This window comes from Pongo pygmaeus, chromosome 22, assembly GCF_028885625.2.
Source record: "Pongo pygmaeus isolate AG05252 chromosome 22, NHGRI_mPonPyg2-v2.0_pri, whole genome shotgun sequence".
Taxonomy (NCBI): Eukaryota; Metazoa; Chordata; class Mammalia; order Primates; family Hominidae; genus Pongo; species Pongo pygmaeus.
In genome coordinates, this window is record NC_072395.2 from 26,749,697 (window position 1) to 26,758,718 (window position 9,022).

The following is a 9,022-nucleotide window of genomic DNA, read 5'->3' on the forward strand; positions in this document are numbered from 1 at the left end:
TTCAGAATTTAGGCTTCTAGAAAGGAAATATGTACATAGCCATATCCAGGGCCTGGTTCAGAAGCCCATAATCAAACACTACTGCATGTACACCCTAACTGGATTAAGTAAACGCTTTGAAGAGCCCCATATCAGTTCAAGCCAGGTGGGCTATCAAATGAGTTGGCACCAAACTCAAGAAAAAAAATTGGATTGTACAAGTTTTTTGACTTTTAGAATTCTGTTCAAAGTCACACCCTTAGAGAACCTACATTTGGGAATTGAGTGAGAAGAAAATATAGGTTTTTGTTTTTTTTTTAATAGGGGAGCAGGAATGGTTAGAAAGCTAGGAAAATCTTCCTTCTGATGGAAGGTAGTGAAGAATGCCAAAGTGTTTGCACACTATTTTTTTTCCCATTTAGGATGCACATTTTTTTGAGGCATATCCCATGAATCTTGGTATTCATCATTCCTTATACCCACTATGCACTTTTTGCATATATGCTGAATTATGGTCTATCTTATCCCAAGTAATTCCATTATTTATGATATTAATGAGTTTAGTATCCTTAAACACAAATATGCATATGAAGAAATATGCTTATTTCTAGAGCTGCTAAATAATAATCAAAAGATATAAAGTATATGAGATAGTATGTGACAAGCTCTCAGCAGATTCAATAAATGAAAAGTGAAACTCTATAAAAAATAATGTATTATTTATATTACATAAAAAACTAAAGAACATGCATTAAGCTCTTGTTTCCTCCCCCATACCCCCCAGATAACTCATTCTCTGAATTTTTGGGTAAAGAAAGCATGTGAAATTGAAACCAATGCAGTTGCTGTTGAAAGAGTTTGTGAATATGAAAATATGGATAAAGAGGTAAGCACGCCTCCTGTAATCCCAGTACTTTGGGAGTCGTGGGAAGATCACTTAAGTTCAAGAGTTCAAGAGTAGCCTGGTCAACATAGTGAGATTCTGTCTCTACAAAAATAAATAAATAAATTAATTAAGTAAGTAAGTAAGTAAGCTGGGTATGGTGGCTTATGCCTTTAGTTCGAGCTACTTGGGAGGGTGAGATAGGAGAATCCCTTCTGCTTGGGAGTTCAAGGTTGCAGTGAGCTATGATCACGCCACTGCACTTGAGTGATAGAGCAAGATCCTGTCTAATAAAAAAAAAAATTATGAGAAAAAAAAGAGGTAAGCACTCCTAAATAATCAATAAATGAATTGGATGCAGGAGTAAGACATTGTAATGTACAATAAATTGACATTAAAAAAAATGTTAAGCAAACCTGCATTTCCAAATTCATGTGATATTCAGTGTTTCAATGAAATTAAAACCAAAATTGTTATAAAGTGGCCTATTATTTTATATATCATTAAAATAGAAATAAAAATACTTCTAATTAAATTAGGATACACCCTAAATTATAAGATATATCCCTACTTCAATGAGTTACAAAAATGCAAGATGATATCTTGTTTCTAAAAGGCACAGTGATTTGTCCTCTACTGATGTATAGAGTAAAATATACAACTTGCAATTATAACTTTGTGGGGATTTTACAGTGATAAAAGTGTCTTAATATAGTCAACTCATAATTATTTAGATTCTGCACAATTCTAAATTAATTATATTTTATTGCTTATACTTTCTGTTCTATTTACTCATCATTAATATCTCTGTGAATGGGAAGGGAGAGGAGAATAAATCAGTCTGTTGTGTTCCCTCTAACTGTAATTTTGGAGGGTGAAGAGTTATTTCAACTATTGACAGAGTATAATATTTAAGTTTCTAAAATATTTTACTCATCTGGATTACTTCTGCTTCCAAATTCTATTAATTAACAGGGCAGATGACAAAGATGACTTGAATTTCTGTTCTTTCTTCAATCTACGTAGGAAGCTATCTTTCTTCTTTATCTTGTAACTCTTCCTCTTTTGCTCATGAATCTGAGGAACAGGTACCTCCTCCAAAGAAAAATCTAACATTTCTCATTGCATTTTTGGTAGTATCTCTTCCTGTCTTCTCTCAGATCTTACTCCATTAACCACCTCTTCTAATTCCCACTCCCTTGCAGTTCCCCTCAGCCTGTAACTATGCCAAAATATTTTCTGCATTCTCCAACTCCTACCTGAACTTTGAATTTTCCTCTGGATTTTTCCCCAGGTCTTGTCTTTCCTTCTCAAAGAAATGTCATGAAAGATTAGTCTGCCTTCACAATCTTCAATTCAACTTGTTCAGTCTGTCATCTCATGGCTAATATCAAACATTATTTTTCTATATTTTCTAAATTTTTGCTCATAAAATATATTTCTTTCACATTAGAAAAAGATGATAAAAATATGTGCGTACACACATTTAAACAAACAAAAACCTTTATGTAATTTGATGCAAGTTGTGACAAATACTGCTACAAAAACTCTTGATGTGGAAGGATAAATGTGTTCAAATAACCTTATTCAGCCCTCTACACCTATTTCTCTGCTTTCCATTACAGAAAAATTCTTATGCAAAGTTGCCTGTAGTTGCTTTTCTATTTCATTTTCTCTGATTCATTTTTGGACCCTCGCCAAGCAGGCTTTTGATCCCACTATTCCACTGAACCTTCCCTCATGAAGATCACAACGGGTTCTTTCTCAGTCCTCACTTTACCTGATCTATCATTTGATGTTAGCCATCACTCTCTCTCCCATGAAACACTTTACCTCACTGCCCAGGCATCACACAGTCTTGTGTGCTCTTTTACCTCATGCTTCCTCCAGTATTCACACAGGCCCCTGTCTTAGGTCTTGGGCACAACTAATTAGATCCAAATAGTTATCAAACCCTTTGCCTAGAATATTCTTCCATTGGTATCCACCTAGCGTTTTCTCTGACCACAGTCAGCAAAGCCTTTCCTAACTACCCTGCTTTAAATGACACCTCCTCCTTTTCCCAACCCTGGCTTTTTCTTGTCTTACAAAGCTTTATTATCATCCAACATGGCTGCATATGCTATATGGTTCTTTTTGTCTGTCCCCACTACACCCCATAAGGGAAATAATTTTTATCTGTTTTTTCTCATTGCGGAACCTCCAGAGACTAAAATAGTGACTGACACAGCAAACCTTTGAGGAATGAATGAATGACAAGCTGTCCTTATCTCAGCTAAAATTTCAAGTTATTTTTTCTTAATAACTTGATAAGAAATGAGAAGTCTTGCTACCTCAAAATATTTATTTCTAATATTTTCTTATAAGTAGATAAGTTTCATGTTGGTAACATTTAAAACTATTTTCAGAAAATCATAATAGCCACAAATGTCTTTCATCATTTATATTCACTTTTGTTACCTGCATAAGAATTATTTTGAAGGGAGGGATTTTTTAATTATAATTGTAGTTTAAAGTATTTATTTTTTGTTTATTTTTGTTTTAAGTCACCTTGGATAATGTCTAGAAGACCTCCATTACAATGGCCCAATAAAGGTGTAGTGGAATTTATTAATTATCAGGCTCGATACCGAGATGATCTTGGTTTAGCATTGCAAGATATCACTTTCCAGACTCATGGGGAAGAGAAGGTATCATATATATTTCATATATTTTGGTTTCCCTTTTATGTGAATGCATCCATTGTTGAGTATAATATGATATTGAATATAAGGTGGTCTTTTGTTACACAAAAGTAATAAAGACATGTGGTTGGTGTGTACTGAATAAATTTTCCCCCTATAAAAAATACATTTCTTAATTAAATTGCTCATATACTACTGTCAAACATAACTTTGGTGTACTTAGTTTTTACTTCCTCTATAAAATGAATTGCAACAATAAGTAAATCGTTACCCCAAACACAATAAATCCGTATGTTTGACTATTTGCATACTCAAAGACATCATGTTTTCCAAAACCGTTAAAGAAATGGGAAAATGCTTGAAATGCACTTTAGTTAACACAAGCAACTTACAAAACTATCGATAGTATGTGATATTAGTTTTATGTTTTAAAAAAGCAAACAGACACATTAGCAAAAATATTTTTGGAGCAGAAATATTTTTGAAACAGACAAATCATTCTGAAATTTTCATTACCTCAATGAATTCAACAGATTTCTGTTTTTTCTGATGTATTTTGTTAGACTTAAGATTTTATATTAGGGTAAACCAACCACTTTAATATTCTGTCTGCCTAACATTCCTATTAATACCAAGACACAAATCAGCAACCAGAAGATATTGCTTTTTAGTTCTTATGGTCATAGGGAAACGTTTAATCACTGGGATGTTTATGACAAGATGATTATTTTGGCCAGGAGTCAAAATCCTTAAATACTATTTTTGGCTGCCCATAGTAGTTTTAATGCAGAGTTCCTTTGATACACCAGGGAAATTTACAGACGTTCCTTTGGATTTTCTAGTCTATCTGGCAAAAGATTCCAGTGCCCTATTTGTTTCTTTGCTTGTTTCAATGAAGGGAAGATAGAGAAAATCTGTTTTCTGAAAATCTCAATAAAACCACTCATTATCATTGCTTCTTTTGCCCTAATCTTTAATGGGTAGTTCAGGGGTGGTTCAGGAATGATCTGTTTTTCCTGGGTCTGCTGGGGCTCTTTGATGAGGAAGTAACTAAATTACTGAGAGCTAAAGGAAAAACACAGATTAGTCAGAGCCTTTCCAGCAAGTAAAGAGTATTTGGATAAAGACTGGTCCTTAGAAGTCACCTGACATCTTCCACGCCCATCAAGGTTAGTCTTGTTGACAAAAACGGATCCCACTGACCTGACACCTAATGCATTTGTTGCCAGTGCAAAGGCCTTGTTTCCTTACAAAAAGTAAAGTTTATGATTATTTCATTACAGATTGGAATTGTGGGCAGGACTGGAGCAGGCAAATCCACACTATCAAATTCCTTATTTAGAATTGTGGAGAAAGCTGGAGGCAAAATTATTATTGACGGAATTGATATATCAACTATTGGACTTCATGACCTTCGTGGCAAACTTAATATTATTCCACAGGTACAGCCTATGTTGCCATAGGCTTTCTTAACCCACTCCAAGTAAATCTGTTTTCTTTCTTTTTAAAAATCTGTTCCTTCCAAGTCTATAAATTCATTGTTTGAAGCCATATCATTTTAAATGGAATATATGAAAAACTGCTATGTAATTGAACCCTCTTTAAACACCCTTATCATAAAGCATTCTTCCTAAGAGCATTTATCTATTTGAAAAACCAGTACATCTTTTTGATAAAATTTCCTTCATAATAGTAAGTGCAAATAAAATTCAAATAAGTAGATCAGACTGAAACACACTGATTTTTTTTGAAAGAAATATTACTGAAGTTTTTGCTTAGTTGTTAGTTTCAGTGTAGAATTTTGACTCTTTTTCACTTGAAGTTTAGAAACATTAAAAAAAGAACAGTAATTCAGTTAGATCTCTTTTCTCAAGTTCTTTGATTTTTCCATCTGTGGAATCAAAGGAACTTGATCATTAAGGGGCATGCAAACTAGCTTAAAAATATGCCTCTTAAGTCAAAGATGAAATACTCAGCTGAAACTGGGTGCGATGGCTCACGCCTGTAACCCCAGAACTTTGGGAAGCCGAGGCGGGTGGATCATCTGAGGTCAGGAATTTGAGACCAGCCTGGCCAACATGGTGAAACCCCGTCTCAACTAAAAGTACATAAATTATCCGGCCATGGTGGTGCACACCTGTAATCCCAGGTACTCGGGAGGCTGAGACAGGAGAATTGCTTGAACCTGGGAAGCGGAGGTTTCAGTGAGCCAAGATTGCGCCAATGCCCTCTAGCCTGGGCATCAGAGCTAGACTCTATCTCAAAAAAAAAAAAAAAAAAATCAGTGTACTGTCTTCTAAAAATCTATTAAAATACTAATTTTAATATATTAAAATGTCATATTGTTTAGAGGTATACTTGTATTCATGCATTTACTTCAAAACAAATTTGAGTAAAATCTGGAATTCTGGAAGGGAAAAAAATTAGTGGAAAAAAAGAGACATCAGTCATTCCTCTCTTATAGATAGAGTAAAATATAATTTCACTAGGCATCTTGGTGTAGCATAAAGAAAATGAACTCAATCCTCTTCGAATTATCTTCAACCACTAACTTACCTTCGTGTGGTGTAGACAAGAACTCTTTGGAACCTCCAGCTCACTCTCTGTAAAATAAGAATACTAACTTCTATCTTTCTGAGTTGGTATACTGATTGATAATATTATATATATACTATATTTCATATTTATTATATGTTATATTATATCCCTGACTACACGGCAGTAATTATCATCATTATTTCGGTGCTCGTTATTATTTTCAATAGTAGGAAGAGGAGAAAGAAAATCAGGAGACTTATGATGACTTATGAATTATAGTTTATGCTGACTCTCCTGTTTTTGTTTTAAATATAAAATGAATTTGATGACTATATTAGGTCTGATAATTTTGCTTTCTCCTGCTTTGTTTTCTGAGTCTGAGTTTTTAAAATATATTTATGCCTCATGACAGTAAGATTATGCGGGACTATTTTCTGCTTTAGCACCCTGTTTTATTTTCTGGAACCCTTCAAATGAACCTGGATCCCCTAAACAAATATTCTGATAGCAAGCTGTGGGAAGTGCTGGAATTGTGTCACTTGAAAGAATTTGTGCAGTCCCTTCCTGAGAAGCTACTGCATGAGATTTCAGAGGATGGCGAGAACCTCAGGTAAGCTGCTAAGAGCAGAGCTTGTCCAAGTTATTCATTCCAAGCTCTTTAGAAACTCGAATTGGCATCCAAGAGAAATATAGCTCCTGAGCCACCAGGGCCTGTTTAAAGTACACCATGGCTGATTCCTTCTAGGGAAGAGGAAGGAAAATAAACTGGTAGCTGCAGGCTGGGAAACCACTGACTAAGAGAAAGGAAACGAAAAAAAAAAGAGCAATGCCCTATGAAAAGTCACTATTGAATCTTCTTTTGTCAAGACTGCTATTCTAAGAGCCTTGTTCCTAAAAAATGTAAGGGGCTACTTTGCCTTCACCATTGTTTGTTGCCTTAAGATAGCCCCCTTCATGTGGTCAGAGACCCCAGAAAAGTGAGCTACATCCCTGTAATGGCCTGCGTGGCAAGACTCCCACCACCGCTTCTTTGATCACTTTCTCCCTACCCCTCTGTGTTTCTGTGACATTGGCCTCCATGCTGTGTCATGAGTTTGCCAGGCCAATTCACGCCTACCACAGGGATTTTACATCTGCTATTTCCTTTACCTGGAACAAGTTTTTACTGGAAATCTGTATGCCTCACTCTCCATGTCCTTCAGTTCTTGCCTTGAAACTTCTCCAGAGGATTTCTTTGGCATGCCCATCTAAAATGCCCACCCCACACCTACACTTTATACCCCATTTCTGTGTGTCTGAATTCTTAACACTTATTATATACGTATTATCCATGAAATTACTACATATAATGTTGCACCGTACTCATATACCCCTCCTACTATGCTTTTTACTCAATTGTCTTGCTTATTGTTTTCTGTGTCCCCATGAGAATGTATCTGCTACACAGAGATTTTTGTCTGTTTTGCTCATTGGTCTAAAGTCTGGCACTCCCTCAAGAGATATTTCTTGAATAAAAGAACAAATGAAGTTGTGGGTGAGAAAAAGAATGAATAGCAGTATCATCAGAATTTTAAAACATGAAGTGTGTTACCATAAAGTCCACTGTTGAAATTATTATTATTATTATTATTTTAACAGCATGGGACAACGGCAGCTGGTCTGTCTAGCTCGTGCTTTGCTTCGAAAAACAAAAATTCTCATCTTGGATGAGGCAACAGCCTCCATTGACTTTGAGACCGACAAGTTGGTGCAGACCACAATCAGGAAGGAGTTTTCTGATTGCACCATCCTGGCCATTGCTCACAGACTGCAATCTGTCATTGATTCAGACAGGTGTGCTTTCTTTCTTTTCAGAAATGAAATCATTTCTGCCAAGATAAATATTGGGCATATGAAACACACTGATTTCTTGCCAGTCATAAATAATTATATCTGTGCTGAGAGATACAAAATTTTCCCTAATGATATAAAAGGTATTTTCTAAAATCATTGGAAGAAAAAGTTCAAGCTAAAAGAATGTTAGAAAACTTGATATAGATAATGATATAGAAGGTATTTTCCAAAATAATTGGAAGAAAAAGTTAAAGCTAAAATAATAATTATTAGAGAACTTGATATAGTTCCTGAATTAACTAGCACCTATATTTTGTACTGAAATAACTCATAGAATAGTTTAAACTTTATATTAGCAGGACCAATAAAATGTGAGGTGGAAGACTGTATGTTACCTGACGCTATTGTTTTCACATTTCAGGGTGCTTGTTCTAGACTCAGGAAGCATTGTGGAATTCGAAGCGCCTCAGAATTTGATACGTCAGAAAGGACTTTTCTATGAAATGACAATGGATGCTGGAATAACACAAGACTCAGGGACAAAAAATAAATTCCTATGTTAATTTGCATAATAAAAAACACTACAGTACATTAGTATGTAAAAAGCAAAGACAGAAGAGAAATGCACAAGGGCAGGCCCCTGCTATGGGTTGGCACACACACTCATAGGCACCAGAGTTTCTTTGTTTGTTTGTTTTTGTTTGTTTGTTTGTTCGAGATGGAGTTTTGCTCTTGTTGCCCAGGCTGGAGTGCAGTGGCTTGATCTCAGCTCACTGGAACCTCTGCCTCCCGGGTTCAAGCGATTCTCCTGCCTCAGCCTCCTGCGTAGCTGGGATTACAGGCACCTGCCACCACGCCCAGCTAATTTTTGTATTTTTAGTAGGGCCAGGGTTTGGCCATGTTGGCCAGGATGGTCTCGAACTCCTGACCTCAGGTGATCTGCCCGCCTCGGCCTGCAAAAGTGCTGTGATTACAGGTGTCAGCCACGGCCCCTGGCCAGCACCACAGTTTCTAACCATCCTGGGCTGTACCTAGACTTCTCTCTTCCGTTCGTGCTTACCTTATTCACATTGGCCAAAATGCTAAGTGCCACTTGTCCTTTAAG

The 9,022-nt window shown here is 36.0% G+C and overlaps 1 protein-coding gene across 1 annotated transcript in view; it reads left to right on the forward strand.

Annotated features, from left to right (window-relative positions):
• Positions 1-8,480, forward strand: part of LOC129022711 (multidrug resistance-associated protein 1-like) — a 92,914-nt gene extending 84,434 nt beyond the window's left edge. Inside the window, exons 23-28 of the mRNA XM_054468971.2 lie at positions 764-865; positions 3,409-3,552; positions 4,830-4,988; positions 6,528-6,694; positions 7,723-7,917; positions 8,339-8,480. Coding sequence (XP_054324946.2) covers positions 764-865; positions 3,409-3,552; positions 4,830-4,988; positions 6,528-6,694; positions 7,723-7,917; positions 8,339-8,480 — 909 coding nt within the window. The remainder of the gene's footprint in view (positions 1-763; positions 866-3,408; positions 3,553-4,829; positions 4,989-6,527; positions 6,695-7,722; positions 7,918-8,338) is intronic.
• The last annotated feature ends 542 nt before the right edge of the window (positions 8,481-9,022 follow it).